The 25289-nt window shown below is 39.1% G+C and overlaps 4 protein-coding genes across 5 annotated transcripts; all 4 read right to left on the bottom strand.

Moving 5' to 3' along the window:
* Positions 1-12238: 12238 nt before the first annotated feature.
* LOC116404441 (glyoxysomal fatty acid beta-oxidation multifunctional protein MFP-a-like) lies at positions 12239-14835 on the bottom strand. The gene is made up of 9 exons (XM_031886826.1): positions 14749-14835; positions 14263-14318; positions 13848-14150; positions 13668-13754; positions 13327-13501; positions 13120-13241; positions 12646-12811; positions 12458-12512; positions 12239-12325 (listed from the first exon to the last, which is right to left on the bottom strand). The coding sequence occupies exons 2-9, from the start codon at positions 14269-14271 to the stop codon at positions 12298-12300; spliced, it is 945 nt and encodes a 314-aa protein (XP_031742686.1). The 5' UTR covers positions 14272-14318; positions 14749-14835; the 3' UTR covers positions 12239-12297.
* A 96-nt stretch (positions 14836-14931) lies between these two features.
* LOC116404442 lies at positions 14932-15761 on the bottom strand. Of its 2 annotated transcripts, none has more exons than XM_031886827.1 (2): positions 15454-15761; positions 14932-15358 (listed from the first exon to the last, which is right to left on the bottom strand). In XM_031886827.1, the coding sequence occupies exons 1-2, from the start codon at positions 15567-15569 to the stop codon at positions 14947-14949; spliced, it is 528 nt and encodes a 175-aa protein (XP_031742687.1). In that variant the 5' UTR covers positions 15570-15761; the 3' UTR covers positions 14932-14946. The 2 variants fall into 2 exon arrangements, with proteins under 2 accessions (XP_031742687.1, XP_031742688.1); XM_031886828.1 differs by having other exon boundaries at positions 14932-14998; positions 15158-15759.
* Positions 15762-18362: 2601 nt separating this feature from the next.
* LOC116404720 (phylloplanin-like) lies at positions 18363-19573 on the bottom strand. The gene is made up of 2 exons (XM_031888031.1): positions 19381-19573; positions 18363-18858 (listed from the first exon to the last, which is right to left on the bottom strand). Exons 1-2 carry the CDS (start codon positions 19550-19552, stop codon positions 18572-18574), a joined length of 459 nt encoding a protein of 152 aa, XP_031743891.1. The 5' UTR covers positions 19553-19573; the 3' UTR covers positions 18363-18571.
* Positions 19574-20199: 626 nt separating this feature from the next.
* On the bottom strand, positions 20200-25258 carry LOC101222435 (UDP-glucuronic acid decarboxylase 2). The gene is given in 8 exon segments (XM_031887942.1): positions 20200-20868; positions 20871-21015; positions 21848-21940; positions 22119-22193; positions 23693-23776; positions 23858-23937; positions 24030-24177; positions 24447-25258. Coding segments are annotated over 8 exon segments (1338 nt in total). The 5' UTR covers positions 25068-25258; the 3' UTR covers positions 20200-20776.
* Positions 25259-25289: the final 31 nt, after the last annotated feature.

Genomic DNA, 25289 nt, shown 5'->3' with positions numbered 1-25289 from the left:
ATCAAAAGCAAGAGCTACTAATCTCACCAGCATCATTTCTAAAGCCTTTGGAAGACCAACCAGACGAGGAAGTCGCTGTGTTCCTGAACAAAAAAGAAGCTTGAGATTAGAACACCAAAAGAAAAATCTTAGAAGTTTTCAAAACAGTGGGTTTCTGTTGTTTTCATTATATAATAGACAAATTCATTTCAGCCAATTCAAATACTAGGTTATTGCTAAAAAATCTATATTATCCATCCTCTAAAAATAAGGAATTACATCGTATGCTATCCTATCAAAGGCCCAAGATCCAAATATCAATCCACGAGGGATCCAACTGATAACATAAACTGTTATTTGTTAATAACTTAATCAATTATTTCCAATGTTAAGAGCTTAAGTAGATTGGTGAGATCACAACTGCCCACAGCTTAAAGTAAAGTTCAGTTGGGTGCATATCATTACAGCGGCTCACAGGATTAACTGGTACAAATAAAAATAAGAAAAATACCACCAAGTATCAGCGCCATAGACATACCTCCAAAACCTGGAATTAAACCAAGCTGAAGTTCAGGTAATCCTAACTGTGCAGTTTTGGTTGATAATCGTGCATGGCATGCCTACAAACCAAAATAATATAAAATATTTTTAAACAATGATTTTAAAGATTTAATTGTCTACAAGAAGTTCTAAGACATACCATAGCGACCTCTAACCCTCCACCCAAAGCAAGTCCGTCAATAGCAGCAACAGCAGGCTTTCTAGCAGCTGGACGACATAACTAACAATTAATTACTTTCCCAAAACTATCCTTTTCACTCGCTTTTCAAGAGAGTTGGAAGATGAGAGTAAGAATTAAAGAAATTGAGCTGAAATGTACCTTCAAAAATATCAGTGATTACATCAATGGAAATGTAGCCAGGCCGTGGTTCCTAAGCTAAAAGATCATTTAAAAGATGTCAACAAAAGTGTCTAGACTAAATTATGAGACAATGACAATGGGACACAGAGAAATGTAAACCCACCTTTTCCACCTTGCAGTCCAAAATTGTGTCAAAAATTTTTATGGGTATTCATTCAAAGAAAATAGGTATTCATTCAAAGAAAACTCCAAAATTGTGTCAAAAATTTCGAACCATAATTCGTATCAACGATATCTCATATTCATTAAAATTAACTTTGCCACTATTTAAATTACTTAATTTCATGTCAAATATTTACTAATTAGAGTGGATGAAAGTTGAATCAAGACTTTACGTTAAAAGTAATTCACAGTTTAAAATTTTATAAAAATTTACGTAAAACACATTTAAAGCCACGTGTAATGCTCGATATATATGTTTCAAGAAAAAAGAAAGTAGAGGGGAGGCTGAGCTTAGTTTATCCAACAACCATTTCCATCCAAGTTTAGTCACGATCACAACAATAAAAAAGCACCTCCAATCACCATAACACCCTCTTCATTGACAGACATTGTATTGATAAGTCTTCTGCTGAGAACTGAGCACAAAAGATACACAATATTGGAATATCAATTATTTTGATTATCTGATGTACTGCTCCAGTCTAAAGGAAATGATACAAAGTTGATAATTACAAAAGCACGAAAATAGGTTCTTATGTAGAATCAAAGGGAAATTATCTAAAAGAACTACACCACACGAGTAAAAAATTTATTGAAAGAAACTAATATGACCAAGATATCGGAAGGAAAGATCAGAGGGAGAAAAGGATACGGTTGGTCCATTAAAATGAGCAAACGGTGTTATCATGCCCAGAGAGTTCATGGATTGTACTAGCCCTAGAAGAAAAATCTCGTATCAACCATACTATCATTTATTTCGTGTCACGCTATTCTAGGAAGAAGAAACATGCTCCTACAATTATCATAAATAAATGATACTTCAATTTTCAGGAGCAGAAAACTCAAAGATAACGATTGTTATCAAAGGGCAAAAACGATGGAACCTATATATGGCCCGCTTCGACAGACCAAAATGGAATTCATTCATATTGAATAATTTTAAAAATAAGTACCTTGATTGTACAATCTGCTGAATCAGTACAAAACCACATGTTACTTGGATCAAATGCAACGGTCCTTACCACCCAAAGTGACCACTTATGACCTATACACCGAAAGACAAGTGTTGATTTTTATGGGCACAAAGTGGCAAAATATCCCATGCAAGATACACATAATAATTCATATGAGATGTTAAATCATAAATGAGAGAATAATAAAGTCAACAGAAAGAGACATAAAAACGGCCAGAAAGAGACATAAAAGCGGCTCACAGGATTAACTGGTACAAATAAAAATAAGAAAAATACCACCAAGTATCAGCGCCATAGACATACCTCCAAAACCTGGAATTAAACCAAGCTGAAGTTCAGGTAATCCTAACTGTGCAGTTTTGGTTGATAATCGTGCATGGCATGCCTACAAACCAAAATAATATAAAATATTTTTAAACAATGATTTTAAAGATTTAATTGTCTACAAGAAGTTCTAAGACATACCATAGCGACCTCTAACCCTCCACCCAAAGCAAGTCCGTCAATAGCAGCAACAGCAGGGCACTGTATACTTCAACAGCAACAGCAAGTCCCTCTACGATAAGCAAGTGAATGGGGCCGGTGCGTGGCGAACGGAAGGGTGAATCAAGCCATTTCTCGCCTCAACCCCCTAACATAATAATGAAAGAGGGGTACGGGGGTAATTTCCACCTGACTGTGATAGCCCTCTCGATACCGCTCCGTGGGCTTCCTCAGACTGACGGCCGATTTCCCGTCGCCTTAGCGTCTTCCCAGTGCGCGAAGCCCCAACGAGGAAGATGTTAGTGCTTTCTCATTGGGTCAATAATCCAAATCACTCTTTTTTTTCTGTAAGGAGAGGGTCAAAGAATTTGATTGAGACTGTAAGGAGAGGGGCGAAGAGACTCGACCATAGGGAGAGGGGCGAGCCTAGGGAAAAAGATAAGAAAAGGCTCAGCCTTCTCTTGCTTTCCCAACCTCTTCCTTCTAAAGGCTGCCCTCTCTCGGCTGGATCTTGGTCCAGCCTACTACGAGGATCCCGTATCCAGCAACCCAACCTAAAAAAAGGGCATAAAAAAGCCTTATCTAGGTTGGAACTATGAAGCTGACCTTATTATTCAAAGGGTAAAGGGCTTTTGAAGCAGGTGCGCAGGTGAAAAGAATATTGACAGCAGCTCGACCAAGAAAGAGGAAGCCCACGTAGCGGAACAAGAGAGAGAGTATGAAAGAGAGTTGAATGATCTCTGAATTCGATCTTTCCTTCCTTTTAGCTGCTCTTCTTATTTCTTGAGAGGTGCGAAGCTGCTTTACTTACAGGAGAGGAGCGCACTTCTCTTTTCCCTTTACTAGACTAGTGGGGGGGTCCCGTGGTTCCTATACCGCCGCCTTTCCTGGTCCTTTTCTTTTAGTGCTTCGACCCGAAGCAATAGCTTAACGCTAGTTCAGTGGATAAGATGGCTGCGCTCCAGCTCACTCAAGAATGGGACGGCAATGGTCCGCCGGCAAGCTCGTTCTGATCTTGGATGCAGTACACTGGAATCCTGAAGCACCACCACGAACGCGCTACCGCGCGTGAACCTGCGGTGCGGTAAGGCACCACCCAGTTGTGCCAGCAGCCAACTCCGGCGTGTCAGCTTAGTTATCCTCATCAAGCCACTTACTGAATGTCTAGCTTCCCAACAGGTAGACGGTTCCTTTTCCCCCAGATCAATGAAGAAGGGAGAAGTCAGTTGATTCGGAAGAATCACCGAAAGCGAAGCGCTATGCCGGGCGGGGGGACGGGAGAAGAAACGGCTCCGAAGAAAGCTATTTTGGTTCGTTTCTCCACGCCCAACGAGATGCGTCAACCTCGGGATGCTTTACTCCTAACCCCACAAGGTTCCGAGACGGAGCTTAACCTGAGTCTCGGTTAAGAACGGCGATGATCTACGTTTCACACGGCACACGATTCCATGGATAGTTTCATTCGAGATCGTGATGGAGGACATAGCTTACGATCATCGGCTTTGATCATCCCACTAGGCATTTGATTAGGACATTGCACAATGATCGAACACTTTGTCGCATCTCCTCGATACGGATACAGTAACGATCATAGCGATCTCCTCTGGTACCTACTGGTACGTCAGGATCCAATTGGTCATGAACATCGTAAGGTGCTGCTCTTCGCAAATCCCAGCATACCCCTGGTTGGGATGGGTAGGCCCACCACTTCACTTTCACTTAGGCCCGGGCCAAGTCAGTGGGGGACCCTGTCGGGCTCCTTCCCCCCCCAAAAAAAAGAAACTGTACGTGAGAGTTTCCCTTCATACAGCTCTAATCATTCTCAGATGCCCCGAGAGGCATCCTTTCCTTCTTTCTTGGGTTGGTTCACGCGCATTCTAGGATAGGCCGCAACAGCAGGGAATCACAAACAAGGGTCAGACACTTAGCTACATCCGCACGCAAAAGGAATGTGGTTCTGCTTGAGGCTTTCTTTCTTTTCATGTCTCATGCATTCAAAAAGGGAATAAGGAAAGACCTGAATGAAAGTGAAGAGCCCTCGACTCCCAGAAAGACATGAAGACGAACGATGTTGGGAGAATTGAATTTTGATGCTAAAAGAACTAGTCCGAAGGACGCCTATTTTTTGGACTTGATTTATGGGGTGGATAAAAAGAGAAAATTCTGAGCTCTTTGCCCCTTCGCAGTATCCTTTGCACCTACTCCGATCATTCTTTGAGCCTCCTACGGTCCTCTCTTTCTAGGTCAATCTTTCTTTGGGTTAATCTGGATAGTCCTTCGGACCAGTTCTTCCCGCTGAACTTTGAATTGATCCTGAACGCATATTTCATTGCGCCTCAGTCGCAGTCCGGAGGACCTGTGACGCATCTGGACCTTTCTTTTTAGTTCTTTGCTTTCTTGCATTGAGCCTGATTTTTGTTCTTCGCTTCGCAATATTCTTTGCGCCTTATAATTCAATGTAGATGTGTTAAGCTTGATAAAGTCAGAAGGCGCAAACTCAAATTTCATTCAGCCTTTCTTTTTTCATTCATAAAGAAAAAAATAGGGATTGGAAAGGAAAGCCTAGGAGAAAAGGCAATTCATTCATGGACCTACTACATCCTCTCTCATTTGCGAGACACATGAATTTCTCAAGTGTGAGTCAGACTTCCAGTTTCATTCTCATTAGTTCTCTCTTTCCCAAGGCAAAAGGCTGATTTCTCTTTTGACTGGGATTCTAATCACAAGCGCTGCGCCTATGGCTCTTCCTCCTATGCTTTCTTTCTGTCTCGCTTCGCCTATTTTTTGGTCCGTCCTCCGGCTCCATAAGACAGGGATATTGTAGGAGGCGCGAAGCGAAGCGACTTCCAGGTGCGAAGGCGTCACATGTCCGGAGGACCCGTCTGTCCTTCGGACAGTCCGAAGGTGAAAAGAATATTGAATGGATGAGGCTGAATGAAATTTGAGTGAAAGATTAGACTTTAAATGGACACCAAATTCCTAAAGTGGGGCGCAGTTGCGCAAAGCAAGCCCATTACACGAGAAGAACCCTAAAGTTTTTGGGATCGACTTTTGGATAGGCTCGCTTCTCCGCTTTGATCTAGGAAAAAGCCCAGTCAGCCACCAACTCGGTGCAGGTCACGTGACCTACAGCTCGGCCTTCGCTTTTTGAGGCTTCCTCTACCCACATCTCTATGTGCCCGCAGCACTTCCATATGGAGAAAGATAGGCTTACCATGTTCCATCAATAGCACCTAACCTATGCCGATTTTGGCGGACCGTGCTCCACCCCGGTGAACTTATGCGGTGGAGACGTACCCAGAGGCCAGAGGCGAATCCGTTCACGGTCCGTAGGACCAAGACCATTCTCAGGTGGGTGGCCCGCCCCGCCTAGAACAGTCATCTTTGACTGGGCTTACACACATTCGCTCACTTACGCTGTCCCCCTCAGCTTACCCTAGCCCCGGGCCTTTTGCTCTTCTAACGTAAGCTCCAAGGCTTCACACCAAGTCTTCACTGACATAATATGCATGCTTAAGTAGGGTCAGGCAGAACCCTTGTTGCCTGATGGGAACTTCCCCATATTGCTATCAATGTCTTCATGTCGCACGACCTCTTAACATTACACCACTGAATCCCCAATCCTTTGCTTGCTGTGCAGTGACAGTACCAATATCCACTAATCGTTGTTTCCAGATACGGTTGCCGATTGACATCTCTTCTAATTCGTCGATACGAGAAGCAAATTGTTGTGTGAAGGAATCAATATCTCGACATAAGCCAAGAGGCAGATCTTGTGCCACTCCACCTGGTCGTATGAAACTGGCATGCATCCTGGCTCCCGAGACTCTTTCATAGAATTCAAATAATTTCTCCCGCTCCTCAAAAGCCCACAGGAACGGAGTTGATGCTCCCACATCCATAGCATGAGTAGTTAAAGCAAGTGAATGATTTGAAATTCGAGTGATTTCACGGAATAAGACTCGTATATATTGAGCTCGTAATGGTACCTCGCAATTCAAAAGTCTCTCTACAGCTGAAGAATGAGCGTGTTCTTGGGCCATCGTAGAAACATAGATAGGGTCGACGACGGAACGAAGAACTCACTTTCCTACAGCTTTTTCGTACACGTTCACTTGCATCACATACACAAGTGCTCTCTGAACCGTGCAATAAGGTCACCCATAACACGGCTCTCCCACTTAAGTTACCCCAGGCCATGCTATTCAATGAGATTGGAAAAATCAATGGCAGCGTAACGTAAGAAAAGGTATTTCAAGCTGGTCGCCTTTGGAAGCCTGAGCCGGTAAGCAAAGCGCGACTTCCCAGGATAGTCGAACTGATTTATGGTAGGCTTTCTCAAATTCTTTGAGCCTCTCTCTATTTATTTATGTTTATGGATGGGCGAAGGAGTCCTTTATCAAGCTTAACTGAGCCTTTATGACTGCCTATTTCTCAAATTCTATGATCCTCTTGAGTCTGTAAAATCGCAATATTCTTTGTCAATCAAATTCTTTGATCCTTGCGACTGAGTAGGCGAGTGTCCAGGTGGTCAAAGCCCTCAATAATAAGGGATAGCTATGACTTTGAAAACCACTTTTCACCTTCCATATTAACCTCTTTGAGCCTTGGACTGATTTATGGAACTTGAATCCTCGATCATTCATGCAATTCCTTCTTTAGGCTTTCTCTTTCCGACTACTTCTAAAAGAAGGCACCCAATAAAGAAGAAAAAGGTCTTGTCATCGAGATCGACCTCTTTCCGAGGCATTGGAAATCCAGACCGGCTCAGAGAATGGCGCAATTTAGCCCTTCGTTTCGCCAACAAAGAAGTCAGAATCTTTCCCATTCCTTCTTTGCCGAGCCGCCTCTCTTCGCCATTCGAAGTACTACCTCTGCCTCGCAATATTCTTTGCACCTCCTTTGAAATTCAATAAAGAAAAAAGAAATAGCACTGAGTCTGTGATTTTGCCGGCCGGCCCCGGGGGAGTTTACTCGACCCATTCTCCAGTCTCCCGCACAGAAAAAGTCAGTGTGCGACTCCGTATGAGGACCTCTTTCCCTTCTGCCCACTCTCCGTTCATACGGTTCTCAAAGCAGAGGAGGAAGGGTGGGCTGCAGGTACCACGAGCCCTCTGTCCCACACATCTATCCAGAAGCAAGTGTAGTTCACCGGTTCCACCGAATGCTCCTATCTCTCGGCAAAGATCGTGTGAGTGTGCAGTTATGCTTCGGATGCTTCGCCATAGAATAGATCAACCCAGTTCCCCTTCTTTTCCGGTGCACTCGCTTTATATCTCCGACACACAAGGAAGGACGCGTGGGAAGAAAGCAGCCCTAGCCTCTGTCCGACCGATCATTCCGCTGGCATCTTGCATTCACGCCTCCGTTTGACTGCCGCTCGGGATGTAGTTGTAGATACGTTAGTCTTAGTGGGTCGTTGGCTCCACCTCTTATCTCCTTCTACGACATGCTGTTGTCGTCGCCATATGGAATATGTAACTTAGTCATCTCTGCCTCGCTGCGGGTCAGCACCTCCGAAAGAAAGGGAGGACTTCATTCAGTGACTCCGCGATCGCCCTCTGAACGATCAGAATAAGGTAAAGCTTGAAGATAAGTTTTGTACTCTATTAATTTCTCAGTCCCTCTAGTCGGGTGGGCGCCGGTCTTTCGACCAGATCCCCCTAAAAACCGTACGTGCGGGTCTCCCCGCATGCGGCTCACGCCATTCGAGGTGGCCCAGCCCAGCATGAATTCGCAAATCAATCCTGTAGTTCAATATTGAGACTGCTTGACCTCGGAAGCTAATTCGCGTGTAGGCAGCGCTCTCTCTCGTACCCTTTCAAAGAGATCTATTCATTGAATGGACTTTCTTATCTTTTATAGGAAAGACAAGTCAAGAGGATCAAAGATTTGAGAAATAGTGGTCCGGTCCGTCCGGAGGACTCAAGGATTCCGCTAAAGTTTACCGAAGGTGAAAAGAATATTGAATGAATGAGATTAGGCGCAAAGAATATTGCAGAATATGAATTCCATTAGAACGCTCCTTTTTAGAGTCCTTCGGACGTCCTCAGGCGCAGAAAGCTAAGCTAATATGGATATAAAGAACGACTAAGGACGGAGGACGGGTGCAAAGAATTAAAGGCTCGGCTTTCTATTAAGGAACAATGAACATCCATAAATAGCGGGAAGAACTGGTCCGAAGGATTTATCCGTAGGACTCTAAAACGGAGGACCCAAAGAAAGATTAGACATTCACTCTTTTTCCAAGAATTGATGCACTTCCATAAAGATCTTTCGACCAGACATAACCTTGAATGAGGCCTTTGAAAATAGGGGAAAAGCCTTCCATTTCCGTCAAATGACCCGGCCTCCCCTGGCTCTTCCACCGTCCGGGCTCCCTTTCCCGCCTATGCTATGCTCCCCCCCGGCGCAGGCCTACCACGCTTCGCGCCTGCGGCGTTTTCGCCAGACGGTCTTTGCCAGTAGTGCCATCCTCCCCGCTGGCTGTATGGGCAGGTTGCCCCTCGCTGCTGCCTGATCTTAGGCTATGGATTATAGGAACGAACAAATGTAGTTGAATGAGACAGCAGGCGGGTTACACGTTCCACTGTGCCGAGATGTGAGGTGCAGGTGGTGATGATCACCCCGGGGTATGCGAGGGAGCCCTTGACAGGCACTCCAGGACCCGCCAACGCTCATTCAAACCCTAGGCTTTTTTCTTGGAGGTCCTCCATTCATCCGACCAGAGGTGTGGATAACGAGGCCACCTTCACAACCTTCTCCCTTCTGTCCCTATGTTGTAGTAAGGTAGGGCGGTTCGCTTGAGTAGAAAAACCGCCCCTTAGCCCGGTGCTCATGACGCGCTACGGAACCTCCACCGTGTCGAGGGACCAAGCAGGGCATAGCTAGCGGCATAGGAGCCGACTCGGCGTCAGCGGCTTCGTGCCGCACTGGAGTAATCCAATATGGGGTTCCGCACGTTCCACCACTTCTCCGTTCATTTCCAATACTGATCGTGAAACACCATGAGCAGCAGGATGTTGAGGTCCGGAATTCGAAGTGAAATTTTTTATTTGCCTGTTCCTAGTCGTCATGGGAAAGAAAGGAAGAAAGAAGAAAGAGATTATTCCCTCTGAGCTTGTCCAGTACTACCAGTACTCAAAATGCATCTCCTTCGCCCGCGCGCGATAGCTCTACCAGGCGTGGCGCTGGCGTGCAAGCGAAGCGCTATTGGCGGCAATAAATAGCTCACTGAGCGATGATTGATGAAGTCCCTACCTCTTTGATTTTATTTGGGCATTTGTCTCGCAATATTCTTTGCGCCTCTCTTGTTCCAGAGAAAAGGATCATGGCGCCCCAGAACCGTGACATCCAGCAGCAGCATGTCCTTGCATGCGAGAGACAACTATGCCAGCCTCATTCTCGGCTCAGTTATGAAAGAAAGCAGCAGACTCCGATCATTCTTTGAACCTTTGTCAACTCATCTGGAGCTTTGATTTTAGGAGTGGGAATTGAACCGCTTATTTAAGCTATTTAACAGCTTTTTTTCGGAATAATACTTTCACGAATAAGACTAACTAAGGCGCAAAGTTCGGTTAATTACGGAAAGTCCTCCGGACTACGGATAAATCCTGCGGACTGCGGACTCCGGACCTTGGACCTTTCTTTGATGGTCCTCCGGACGGCTCTTTTCATGATCGGAGCAAAGAATATTGCGGAAAAGAAGAAAGGAGTGCAAGTCATTCATTCTATTAAAAATTAGGAGTCCCTCAATGAACAAGGGGATAGGCGAACCTTTTCCTTTAACCGCTCCGTCGGCCTCTTACTAGTAGGTTCTGCAGAAGGAGGCATAAAAAAAGAATATGATCCTCTTTAGATATTATGTCATTTTTAGAGGAAGAATGAAAGGCGCAAAGAATATATAGAAGAAGGCTGATTACGAGTCCCAACCCCTTATATAAAGGCGTAGGAAAGAGGACAACTCACTCGGTCAAGGGCTAAGAATCGGTTCTTTCCTTCTTCTTCTTTCTCGGCCAATCGCTTCCTTGGCCGGCCGGAAGGAAGACTAAGAGGAAGAATATGGAATTAAGGCTTTCCCCCCAACCCCTCGGGGGAGTCAGAGGAAGAGGAATCGGATTAGTGTGCCTATCGGCTTAAGGGGTATCGGACCCGCATACCCTATTCTCCTTTCCCGGATAAAGAAGGAAAAGGCAAAGCCGATACCGAGCCACTATTAGTCCCTCTCGGCCCCTCGGATGTAGGTATCTAGAGGTCTAGATTCTCCTCTTTCCCTGGGTCTTCTCATTCCCCGGCCCTATACTAATCCCTATACTAAGAAGGGCAATTTCCCAGATAAAGAAGGCAAAGGCGATACCGATCCGAAGGATCTTAAGGCTAAGAATCGCTTGCTTTGTCTTAGAATCGGACTGAAATTCTTCTTTTCTTTGTCTTTGTCGGCGAATCGGCCGGCGATTACGTGCTTCGGCCCTTTTAGGAATAAGGAGGTCCTGATTATCCTGTCCCTGGGATCTAGTCCCTATTTCCCTCTCCTCCAAGGGGAATGGAATCAAGGCCTAGGATTAGGAGTCCCGACCCCTTATATAAAGGCGTAGGAAAGCGGAGCGGAAACACGCCCATTTTGCGAATTCTTTTTGGGCTGCTCTCAATACAAAGACAATCTTCTGCTTCTTAGAGGCGGTTTCCTCTTACAGAACTCAAGAGCTTTCCCCAAAAGAAAGAAATCCCATTGATTTTCTCGATTTCTCGATTATCGTAAGTAAGCACTGAGCATTCGACTGCCCTCAATTTAGTTGTCGCGCTAAACTTGTACCGAAGCAATACTCCTCATTGCAGTACCCGAGGATGGCATCTAAGGAATCCACCCAAGAAGGCCGGTCTCAGGGAGTTTGAGTCCCACTGGGATGGGTGTCACCGAGGCTCTGACCATCTCAGAGATAATCGAAAAGGTGGAGTCTAGGGGTCTGAACTTTTGGGCCCACTCGCTGGATCCGGGGATGGCATGAGAAAGGAAGATCAAGGGAGGTACAGGTTTTGAAGCGACTGGGGGGTCAATTCCAACCTTCGGGCCTGGGGCAAACTTTCGGCCCTTTCAGGTAAGTGGTAGGCCTTAGGCCGCTTACTTAAAAGGGAGGTTATGTCATCGTGTCCAAAAAGGGGTTAGGGAGGGGCAGCGCCCTCCCGGTTTACCGTTCAGTTAGATAGAAGAAGGCACTGCCTGTGTGACCAGCTAGCATACTCAGATATGGATGTTTGGGCCCATACTAAGACGAACTAGCGACTACCCACGACCGTGCAAAACGAATACATACGGCCAGAGAGCATGCTATCGAATGCGTCCCCACTCCGCGGTGCCCAATTATAAGGGGTCCAGATGACTATCCATATTAACCCAGAGAATGGACGAAGATTTCATAACTTTTTAGCACCGCTATAATGGCGCAATCGGACCTAGTTCGGTTGAATGGTCGCATTCGATGGCATGGGATCGGTGGGCCAAGATACTCCAAGTGGAATAAGCAAGGTCTTGGTCTGAAGGCTAGCCGGTTCCTGAGAGTAGGCGACATGTGTGTAGCGCTGGGAGCTGAAAGAAGAGGGTAAGGAACCCACATAAGGAGGTCATACGAGAGGTGCGATAAGGGTCGGGGGGGGTGGTCCCTGAAAAGAGTTGCTCTCTCTCAGCGTCAACAATAGCTATATCCATACCGCGGAAAAGAAGTAAGCCGAGTGGACTAGGACCAATAATAAGAATCAAGGCCCTTACCAGGAGGGAAAATCCTACGGCTGAAGCAATTTGGCCCTCTGTCTGAAAAAGAGAATTCCACAATCAAATTTCGCAACCGTAAGCCAGAGTAAACATCATCATCATCATCATCATCATTGTTAACAATGTATATATAAACGATAGATGAAAAAGGAGGGAAAATGAGAGTCGTGCCTGATAAAAGGAGATTGGCGGCTTCCAAGATGAGGATCTTGATTCGTTCTGAAAACTGAAATCTCACAAGAAATTTGTGAGGTGTTGGTAATGGCCATTCACCGGTGAGCAAGAGAGGAGTTTGACATCTATGAAATGCGTTAGTGACATTTCAGAGGAGAAGATGGAGAAAAACAATAGAAAATAACCTGACAGCTCATTTTCTGATAATTGACTTTTGCATCTTGTCGACTGCCTCAACAGCCGTTGACTTTTCGTGGGTTGATTCATACTTTTGAATGTTATAGAGGAGCTCTTTCTAAAGTTGCTAATCGACTGTCCATTTGGTTCTTGTAGTCTTTGAGAAGAACTAACCAATAGTTAAAGAATATGTATAAAATGTCAAAGAAATGAGTTTCAACATGTTTAAAAACACTTACAAAGTAGTTCAAACCACGCATTCAATATTTGAAATTAAATTATTTAAGTTTTGGGGTTATGGCCTATGGGTATGGTGGCATGACGTGTGCTGGACTGCATTAGAAGCATAAACTCAATGGCTAAGTGGCTAACGATGATCTGTTGCTTCAGGGAGATGTTCTCAATAACAGCCTGTTACAAGCATACCAAATTGACATGAACGATTGCTACTTTTTGTGGGTGAAGTAAGATGTGGGACTTACCTCAATCACCATATCCACATCTTTGAAACTTTCATAATCAAGGACACCCTTGAGTAGGGAAATGGTTCTTTCAAATTTTTCTGGAGTCATTGTCCCCTTGCGGACTCGGCTTTGTAGATTGGCTAACATGTTTACAATGACAGGTCAAACACAAGCCAGATAGAATATAACAAGAATACAATCAACAGTAGTAAATTCCAGGCTTACCTTTGACTCTGCCAAGCCCGGCCTCCAAAAATTTTTCATTTACTTCTTTAAGAATCACAGGATAGTTGCTAAGAATCAATGCTGTAGCTATCCCAGATCCCATTAATCCCCCACCAATAACAGCAACTTTATTAATACGTCTCGGTGTCAACCCAAGATCAGAAACTCCAGGTACCTGTCATATTTTGAAAAAAAAAGAAGAAATATCAACATAAGAGAAAAGACTAACCTCGTAATGTATTAACAGTGGATGTTGTTTTTTCTATATCCTGAACTTCAGGTTCTGAAATAAAGATTATTTTAAGCGATCATTTATTTTTCAGTAAATCTTCATCGCACACCTTTGTTGTTCCACGCTGAGCAAAAAAAACATGAATCAAGCTTTTACTGGTATCAGCATGCAGTAGTACTTGAAAATCTTCAATCTCCTGCCATAAGCATAAAAAAGAAATTCAGGAAGGTTATTTCATGCTTGGATCTTTCTTTTACTTGAGAAAAAATAGCTGCCTTAGAAATACAACCTTCTGAAGTCCAGCACGGGGACCTGAGACTACACCCGTTTCAACAACATCAATGCAAACCAGTGGGTGCTTGAGATTTGGAGCCTGTTTCCGTACTTGAGCCCTGGCAAATTTAAATATTTCCCTAGCATCAGCAAGAGACTCTAACTTGTTGGTCTTGTGAAGACTGATAATCCATGGTTTTCTCCTCTCTGAGATATCCAGAGCCCATTTGCGAGCAGCACTGATCAACTCTTCACGAGGGACTATGGCGTCCACGAGTCCCAGTGAAAAGGCTTCTTCTCCTTTGACTGGCTTGGATGTCTGTTCAAGTGTAGCAAGTTTGGATAAGTTGAGAGAGACAGGTACAGAAATAAGCAAAAGATATGAATGACCATTGAAGCTATTCTACAGCAAGGTGTCAAAAATCAATCACCAGCATCATTTCTAAAGCCTTTGGAAGACCAACCAGACGAGGAAGTCGCTGTGTTCCTGAACAAAAAAGAAGCTTGAGATTAGAACACCAAAAGAAAAATCTTAGAAGTTTTCAAAACAGTGGGTTTCTGTTGTTTTCATTATATAATAGACAAATTCATTTCAGCCAATTCAAATACTAGGTTATTGCTAAAAAATCTATATTATCCATCCTCTAAAAATAAGGAATTACATCGTATGCTATCCTATCAAAGGCCCAAGATCCAAATATCAATCCACGAGGGATCCAACTGATAACATAAACTGTTATTTGTTAATAACTTAATCAATTATTTCCAATGTTAAGAGCTTAAGTAGATTGGTGAGATCACAACTGCCCACAGCTTAAAGTAAAGTTCAGTTGGGTGCATATCATTACAGCGGCTCACAGGATTAACTGGTAATAAAAAAAGAAAAATACCACCAAGTATCAGCGCCATAGACATACCTCCAAAACCTGGAAATAAACTACGAGGCTCAGATTTCTCAGGCGCCTTCTGAACCAAATACCTTGGAAGATTCACTAGAGCACTCTTAACACCATCTGATTCCTTTGCCACCTTCCCTATTTGAATAGTCACAAACTCTAGCGCAAACGCTCGCGCCTGATCTTTATGATTAAGAATCAATGGTGATAGAGACTTAATCACCTCACAGCAGTATTCGATAGATCCCCATCCTCAGGACGCAACATAGCACTCAAAATCCGCGAACAAAAATCAGTGAACTTACTATAGATACTTAAATTGGTACATATTTCAAGTGCTAAAACAGGAATATCAATTACAGTTTCAATCAAAGATTTCAAACTATCCGGAAATCGATCCAAATGAATTACACTCATTAAAATCTCTAACCTCTCAAGTACGGGATACAAAACTCTTGCATCCAATTCACCATCATCGTATCTGCCACTAGAACTCTGCCTCGGACGTTTCCGCAAACCCTTACCCTTAAAACTGGCTGTCCTCTTCCTTTTGGGAGCACTAGACTCCTTATTAGAATCATCCTGGTCCTGTTGACCCTGTGGTCGCTGCTTCAAGAATCTCCTCACACACCTGAGAAACGAGAGGAAATCCATGGGATTGAAAAGCGTGAAGACCGGTGCATTAGAGGCCAAAAGAAGAGAGAGATAGACTGTAGAGGCTAAAACCGAAACACAGGTGGAAGATTCATCCATGGCGGAAGCAATGGCGCGAGTAAGAGAGGAAGGAGAGAGGGATTTAGCCGAGAGGTCCTCGTAGAGACGATCGAGTGGTTGTTGTTCATCGGTACTAATTGAGTTGTCTAACAAAGTTTGAAGGTCGAAAAGAGCGGATTGGGAGAGCGGAGGATGGGAATGGAGAGTTGTAGAGTGGTCGAAATGGCGAAATTCTTCGCGCTCTGTGAGAATTCGAGAGGAACCCTAATCCATGGGAGTGAAGTGTGAAGCCCTCGTGAAATGGCTTCCTCCATTGAGTTTTTGATTTTTATTTCCCGCTTAGACCCTTTCTCCCACCAGCCTCTCATATGATGCCACGTATATTCTCTTTTTTATATTTTTTAATCCTCACATTTGTAAGAGCCGACCGACTTTATTAATGAATTTTTAAAATATATCTTTTCAATTAGCATTTGTGTTTAAAATATAAAGTTTTTATCTAATCGTATTTTATGTTTGATTTTTTATAAATAATTACATGATATTTAAAATTTAAAAAGTATGATCTCTCATTTAACATGTCATATAATTATTTAAAATAAAACTATAAATTTATTTGATGTTAGTTCTTACGAAACTCAATACTAAAAATATATTTATTTATTTGATGTTCGTTCTTAAAAAACTCAATATTAAAATATACTTTTTAAAAAATCAACTCAATATTAAAATATACTTTTTAAAAAATCAGCAACCAAATGAGTATATTCTTATAAATTCAATCACTAAAAAGGTTTGCTTTTAAAATTCATAGACTAAATACATATATTCATCCAAACCTAATAACTGAAAATGTAATTTTTTTTAGATTTTATGGATGACAAATAATAAAATAAATTAAAATATTTACGATGTGTTGTACTTTGTGTCTATCTTTATCATAAGAGTATAGTCGTTTATGTCAATGTTAACCGACAAATTAAATGTTTTCAAATGTTATTTCCTTTAAAATATTTTCTTTTCACCATTAAATTCTTGATAAATTATAACAAATGAAGTATTTTTGTTAGTTGTTTTTTTATTTATATGTTACTTATTGAAATGTAATTTTATGTATGGTATGGCTGTGTATAGATTTGTTTGCATCATCGAACACAATTTTGTTTACCATCTCGACATAAATAACTTCGTACTTCAATTGATTATATAATTAAAATATTTTAAATCATCCATTTATCTAAAAGGTCAAGCGATAGATAAAATTAAATATAGATTACAAATTTTTGTCAATATAATAACTAATTTTTTATTGCTTTCAAATATTTAAATTAGTTGTCTTTATTAAATTTTAAAATTAGTCATATTTGTAGTTTAACTCTTCTTAATTGGTTTTTTTAAATCAGTTTTTCATTTCAAATGTTGAAAACATATTCATCTTCTTTACAACCATATTACTAATATTTTGTAAAGTTTAAAAATATATATATCTTTAAACTAAAACGTATGTATACTGTATAGTAACTAAGTTCCAATGTTTAAAAGTAAATTAATGAGCTAAGTTATAATGAGTGCAAACTATAAGCTAATTTTAGTTGTAGTAGTAATGCTTTTGCTAGTTGATGTTTCGTTTGATTAAACTTTATGTTGATATTTGTTTGTTACTTTAAGTTTCTACGGTATATTGTCTATATATTTAATCAACCGAGCTATATATACAATGATGTTAATGGCTTATACATTTAACCAATTGAGTTATTAAAACGACGTTGATGACTTGCACACATTTACTTCAGTTGAGTTATTCAACAACGTTTTGAACTAAATGATAGTCTAACTCAATACTTCAACCATATATATGATATTATAACTCAATACAGTAGATCGTTTTTATGTGAATTGTGAATATGTGGTAATTGACAATGACATATTTAGTTACAAATTTTTTTTAAATTCGAGAGTTGTGAAACAAAGTGATCGAACTCTTTAAGAAATGACACTACCACAAATTTGATAGAAAATGTTAAAAACAAAGGTTGAGAGTGTTTCTAAAGCATTTTTTAGTATATTTAAAAAATTAATTTACCAATCACTTCATTAATTTTATTGATTTTTTTTATGTTTTAAAATTAAACATTTTAAAATCAAACCCAACTCACCGTATATTGGAATGAGCTTTGAACAATTTTAAGAGTTTTTTTTGGGTAATTGTAGTAGATAGCCATTTGAGGAATAAAAATTAAGGATATAACAATATTTTTTAAAAATTGCAAATATAGCAAAACTATCGTTGATAGACTTGTATCGTTAATAAACTTGTATCGTTAATAGACTTGTATGATCTATCTGTGATAGACCAATATTTACAATATAGTCTATTAGTGATAGACTTGTATCATTGATAGAATTTGACAAATTTTGTTATATTTGTAAATTTTTTAAAAAGTTACCATATATTTAATTATTTTGAATATAATAGCTAAATTTGCAACTATCCTATTTTTTAACGATTTGTTGAAAATTTAAAATTAAGTTTTTTTTTATTAGGTAGTGATATATATAATAGTATTTCTTGTATTAAGAAAAGTTTTTAAAAAATGTTTGTTTATAATACACGGAAATGGTGAAAAATAACAAATTTAATGAAAAAAAATGTAAATATTTTAATTTATTTTACTATTTTTAAAAACATCTCTATAATTTATCACTTTTTATTCTAACAATATTTATAAAACGTCCAAATAGTAAAAGATGTATTGATTTTCTATAAACTAATAAGAACAAAGTTTGTGGATATTTTATTACAATAATCTAATCGTATTTACATTTAATTTTCGAGTATTCGAAATTATTTAGGCCAAATTTAGATAGGAAAAAGTATAATAAATCTCGATCTCATTTGATTATGTTCGTTACCATTTATGTGCGATTTGAGCTGCCTTCAAATATTATTAATTCAACCAAACTATTGGCTCAAAAACACATTGGCAACATCATTGTTCATCATCACAACAAATAAAATCCTCAAATTATTTCAAATCAAACACAAAAAACCATTATTCTAGAGATCAAGTGCTTCGTTTATTCAAGTGTGAGTTAAAAAGTAAGAGCAGCAACAAGAGAAGAAAATTCCTCAAATGCTATGAACGAATCGGAACCCTACCGGAATGAAATTGGTGACATTGAAGAGTCCATGGAAGGTATTTCCAATGAGCTGCAGCGGCGAGACGAGGGTGCCGAACGATGGCAGGGCGGCGTTGCAGTCGACAAGTGGCGTAGTGACAACGAGAGTGCAATTGGTGAGTACATAAAGGAGCATCAATCGAGGAGCATCGAGAAAAATGGAGAAATTGCCAGTGGCGTCGGTCTTAACCGACGTAACTACCGTTTCGGCTCCGCATTGCATTTGCACCGCCGCATCTTCAACATGCATGTCATATATTATATACACACACAATAACACCAACATTTGATATTAAAAATTTATCCGACGTAGTGATTTTAATAATTTTAAAATTATTTCATATTTGTCTTTAGTTGGCATGAATTCAAAATAGTTGACTTAATTATAATTGCCGTGTTAATGTTGAATGGTTTAATTCAAAAAAATCAACGAAAAATTTGAAAAGTAAAACTAATCTATTGTAAAATGGTTTGAGTCCTAACACGATTTTCTTTTCTAGTCATAATGAGCGATGAGAAAAGAAAACATTTGATTGAAAAACAAACCAATGGAGGGACACACTAAAGCGATAAAGCTATGTAACATCAAATTTTATTAATTTTATAAGATTGGTTCATTCCATATTAATTAAAAATTTTACCGTTTACCGTTCTTTCTTTTTTTAATTTAGAAAAAAAGAACATTTTTTAGTAAGAGATCAAACAAACAGTAGCGTGCGTAACATGAAAACTAAACTGTAAGAATTTTTTTTAACTCACTCGGGAATGTTGGAGTTATCTCTCCATAGATCACACTCCCATCAATAGTGCAATAGAGCATTCCATAGATGTGAGCAGGACCAAGAAGTATTCGAATCAAATCAAGCTGACATGAACTTGTCGATGTCATCGTCCAGATTAACAAGAAAATGAAAAGAGAGGTTAAAGACATCAATTATTGTTGTATGGTAATGGAAGCATAATTGAACTTTGGGAAGAGTACTCCTTGAATATAAATTGAAATTTAGTTTGGAATACCAAATTCATAACAAACTTTGCTACAAAATTTCCACAATAAATTGGTGTGTGCAAAAGAAAATGAGACTTTTATGGGCTAAACTTTTGGTTCATTCATAATTGGTTTCCATTTGTTACGTAATTTTATTTTAATCTAATAAAATCAATTGAATTATTTATGACTTTCGTTGGCATTGTATTGTCGTTGGAAAGATAAAGCAAACGATATATGGTTGTTGAATGTTCTTTACATTGCAATAACGCAAGATTGAAATATTCATAACATAAATCGTTCTATTCATGATCAAGAATATATTATTAAATAGTTGAGTTATGTTTAGCATGACACTCAACAAAAATCACCCAGTCGAATGAACTTAAGGACATACATGCTTTAAAGTTATTAAAATAAACTAAATGAAACTTTACTCATTGTTAATTAATGATCTCAAGAGCAAATGGAAGAAGATCGAAGGAGACCAAAATTTATTTCTAACATTCAATAACAGTTTGATAGTTTGTTTAAGGTAATAAATAGCTAGAAACATGTGGATTTAAACTACTGATCATAAAAAAAGAAAGGCGTGTCAATTATTGTTGATAAACTATATATACTAACATATATTGATCACATATTGGTGACAATAACTAATTAACAAACGAGCAAGACTAGTTATTGCATTTCTTTCTTTGGTACACAAATAGTTACAAATAACTTTTCACATAGACACGAAGTTAAAATCTTGGAGATATACATGTTCAAAATTTTATAGATTTATATATTCATGAAACGAGAAGAATGGTAGATTGATCAAACATATATATATATAACTACAAAAGTTCATATTTATAATTTAACAAAAAGAAAGGTATAAATATAATGTATATGGGAATAAGTGAAATAAAAAAAGAGAGAGGAGAGTTTCATAAATAATATAGAGCAAAGATATACAAAACAGGAGAGGAAGAGAGAGGTAAATTAGGCCCACGGAATAAAAAATGTGAAAATTGGGAGAAAAGAAAGAGGTTTTGATGGATGGGAAGATCCCCTCCTCTTTTTTCTCTCATCTCTTCAAACTACCAAATGTTATTCTTTGGGAGGAAGTGATTTGAGAGATCTCTTATTCTAAAAGGTATGAGAAGAGATAAGAAGGAGGGACTAGACCGTGGTGGTGGTGGAGAGGACGGCAGCAGTGGAAATGTCATCTTTCGAGTCACCGAAGATGCGTTGACGAAAGTCCGAAACCATAAGGGAAGGCCCTTTCGAAGGGACACGGTGGGCTCCCAACCAAGAAGGTCCTTAGCTTTAGAAATGTCAGGTTTTCTTTTATGCGGGTCATCTTCCGTGTTCGGTCTGAACTCTATCTTTGCATTTGGATCTATTGTCTCTTGCACTACCTGCACAAAAGCGAACACATATATAACAATTATTTTGTTGATATGGAACCATTTGGGTAGCTTCATAAAATAGAATTAAGGATCTATATTTAAAATAGACTGTATCATATAAATTATTAGGATGTCCTTTTTTATCACAATTTAAGTCTATAGTTTAACTTGTTAGAAAATAAAGAAACGCAACCTTATAAAGTGTTTTGATCTATAGATAATAACTAAGTCGACTATTCTTAAAATTAGTTTTGCTTCTCCATGAATTCAGTTTTGGTTGTACAAAACAAAATATTTTATTGAAAAAACCTACGAGACAAGAAAAGTTTAAAACATTGTTATGGAAAGAAAACCTATTAGTGTTTATCTATTGATGTAAAATTTTGTTATATTTTATAAATATTTTAATTCATTATCCTCTATTTGAAAATAAGTGTTTGTAACATAACTAAAACCAATATCAATAGTTTGAATTGGTTGGTCAATTTACTTAAAATGCTAAAATAGCTCCCACCAATACAAACTTATTATTAATTTTAAAATCATATTTTTTTTACTTACAAAAAAAATAATATACATACCTATATTCATTTTAATTTTATGATTTTGTTAGAGTTTATTTTTTCATAAGATTCAAATTAACCATCCCAATTATCTCAACTTAAATGTTTCATGAATGAAGTTAATTATTTACTACGTGAAAGAAACTTAGAGGGCAAAGCAATTAGGGTTGATGAGTAAATGTTCCAAAAAAAGGATTAAACCTAAATATTTTAAATGTTAAAAGAGAGTAGATTAGTTTAGGAGTATAAATGTGAGAATGGGGGAGTAGAGAGCTGACCTGAGCAAGTTCGAGCATAGTGAATTCGCCGGGGTTGCCCAGATTAAAAGGCCCCACGTGCTCGCCTTCCATCAGTTTCATTAGCCCCTCCACCTGTGACAGTTTATTATTATTACTATTATGTAAAACTCTAAACAATATCACAATAATAAATTAATTACAAAGTTATATAATATCCTATCTTTAAAAATCACATTTGCTAAATTCGAAATTAAGATGAAACAGTCCGTTAATTTTGTAGTGGTAATAAATAAATGTGTATATATTTTACCAGATCAGAAACGTATTGAAAACTCCGGGTTTGCTTGCCATCTCCATAAACTGTCAACGGCTCCTTTCTTAATGCCTGTGGGAGTTTTCACAATATAATATTTACTATACTTTTCAAACTTTAATCCAACATAACGCTGGGTTAATATATTAATAATTATGCAATTAATTACTTTGTGACCACCAAGGTAGTACTTAATGTATGATTTATGAACCTTGTTTTAGGGCTAGATTTTATTGTCTTAGAATTGGAATACTGTGTGCTACTACTACCATGATCACATGTGACCAAATGAATTTGTGGGATGATTGAATTTTTTAGATTATAAAATCGGACAATTGAACATTTTTAGTTATTAAAATGAGATGATGTTATATAAGAAAAATAAACAAAAGTTATTAGCTAAGTGTCTACTAGCCAAAAAATGTGCTTTGAATTAAATCATTCTTTAACAAAATCGTTTTAATTATTATTATTTAAGTAAAGGAAATTTATAGCCCAACATCTATCCTATTCTCTCTATTTCATGCTTATGTCTCCTCTAAAAACACAAACAATAGGTTGAGGATTACCTCAATATTCCTAAGTTTTTTCCAGTACAATGGGAGAGAGAATTCAAATTAGAAACCACGCAAATTACTAATACGAACATACTTGTATGTCAATTGATTTATGTTTGATTTAATCCCTCCTTTCAAATTTTAGTTCAATAACAGTTGAGGCATTCGGAAGACAAGGATTATCTAAAACTATAATAATTATCTCTTTCCACACAATCAATATTACTTTGGACTTCTTAATTATCTACAACCAATACTATTTCAAAATTTTGATTTGCTACCCATTTTCAAAATTTTAATACAATATTTACTATTTTCTAAAAAAACTAAAATAGTTTACCACTCAAATACATGTAATTATAATTCACACCTAAAATAAAAAGTATTATAATTTACTATAATGACTTAAAAGATCGTAATAAGCAACTAATTGCTCTTACATCTACCTATCTTTAAGGTACTTTTTCATGGTCTCATATTTTATTACACAAATTGATAATAGGCTAAGTTCAACCATTAGTGATATATCTCTATCTCCACTAATGTCACCCTTTCAATTTTTTTTCAACTACTTGAGTATAAGAATTCAATTCACCTCGATTTTCATAGTAACAACATAGACTCACTTCACCAAAAAAAACTAGAGGTTTAAATCTCAACCTCACATCCTCTTCCTCTCAACCCTACTCTATCTTTATGGCAATTTTTATGGTCTCAAAATGGGTGGTAGCTCTATTCCCATGCCTAAAGTAGTCCAACAACTTAAAATTTTGAGAACTCAAACCCTAACTTTTACAACATGGGACTCATTTCACTCCTAAATAGACTCATTTCTTGTTTGGTTATTACAATAGGTTGCAGAATTTGTGAGGGTTTAGTATTAAAAGCATATGACTACTTTTTGCATAGAATTTAAAGATGATATTTTTCTAACAAAAAAATCCAATTGGGTCCACAGGCCATGTACTCTTTTGTGTCTGCCCAAATCAATACCATAAACAAAGAAAAGCGTACCTGTGCCACGAAATTGCTCACAACTCGACCATCATCGATGCACATCCGTGGTCCATAAGTGTTGAAGATCCGAGCGATCCGCACCTGTAAGAAAATGGCAGATTCCAAATTCTAACATTTGTCCAAACAGGATTTTTCAGTGAATAATGATGATCAATTTGCTACCTCAATGCCAAGGCCTCTGTGGTAATCCATTGTCAAAGTCTCCGCCGTCCGCTTTCCTTCATCGTAGCAGCTTCGTACACCTGTAGAGAGGAGGGTTGGGGGGGAGAAGTATACAAAATCAGTAACGGAAATGGAAAAAACAGAGGATTGGTAGCCATGGGAGGGGGGTTACCGATGGGATTGACGTTGCCCCAGTAGGTTTCAGCCTGCGGGTGTTGGAGTGGATCGCCGTAGACTTCGCTGGTGCTGGTGAGTAAAAAGCGGGCGCCGACTCTCTTCGCAAGCCCTAGCATGTTCAATGTGCCGACAACATTGGTCTTGTGATCTCAATCGGGTTAAAGAAATCAATTCTCATAATCAGAAGAAGAATTTCCAGAATACAGAGAAAAAAGAATGAAGAATCTAATAAAAAAAAAAAAGATTCGGAGAAGAAATTCCAGCGTGATTTTGAAGTTTAAGTGCTTCATTAGATTCATACTGTGCGTTAATTCCGTAGCCCTAAGATTAAGATATTACGATTTGAAATAAAATTTGTTACGAAAAAGGTGAAAATTAAAAGAAAATGGAGGAAGAAGAACAAGAAGGATATGATTGTCTTGACAGGATTGAATTTATAATGAACAGGAGAAGCAGGGCAAGCCAAGTGATAGATCTGATCAACTTCCAGTAGAATCGGCTGAACAACGTCGTGTCGAATCAGTTCAAATCTCGGATTTCCAAAATGATGAACCAGATTATCCTTCCGTCCAGTGAAGAAATTATCAACAACGATCACGCTATCCCCTCTCTCAATCAAACGGTCCACAAGATGGCTTCCAACGAATCCAGCACCACCAGTAACAACAATCCTCAAGTTCCTCTTCGTCAATCCCGGCGGAACTCTCCCCGCCAAATTCACCCGCCCTAACGGTCCTTCACGGCGAGTTTCATACAAAACTCTCCGCATCGGGATCGTCGAATCCAAACGAACAAACGAATTAAACGCCCGGTGATGATCATCACGTAACTCCGGCGGAAAAGTGAAACGGACGACATTAAAAAACAGAGTTGCAATGGCGATACCGACGAAAACAAAGAGAAGACGTTGCTCACGAAGCATGTAACGGATCGGACTCCTGGATTTGACGGAAGAAGATGGCGGAGTTCGTGGTGAATCGATCACCGGAGACGAATTGGATTGATTTCTTCGAAGAAGCTCAGAATTATTCATGTTGTGAATAGAAAAGAAAATTGAATCTCAAATTCCCGAGAAAATTAATAAAAGAAGAGAAGAGAAAAGAAGAGAAGAAATTGTAGAGAGAGTTTACGGTATGAGATTGAAAGTTTACAGAGAGAAAGTGAAAGATTGGAGCATTTGTGTAGGAAAGAAGGGGAGGGTGACTTTCATGCATGAATTTTCTTCTTATAAACCCCCTTTTTATAAGGGAACTAA

Source organism: Cucumis sativus, chromosome 6, assembly GCF_000004075.3.
Source record: "Cucumis sativus cultivar 9930 chromosome 6, Cucumber_9930_V3, whole genome shotgun sequence".
Lineage (NCBI taxonomy): Eukaryota > Viridiplantae > Streptophyta > Magnoliopsida > Cucurbitales > Cucurbitaceae > Cucumis > Cucumis sativus.
The sequence above is the reverse complement of the archived record's forward strand: the minus strand, read 5'-3'. Positions and strand labels throughout refer to the sequence as shown.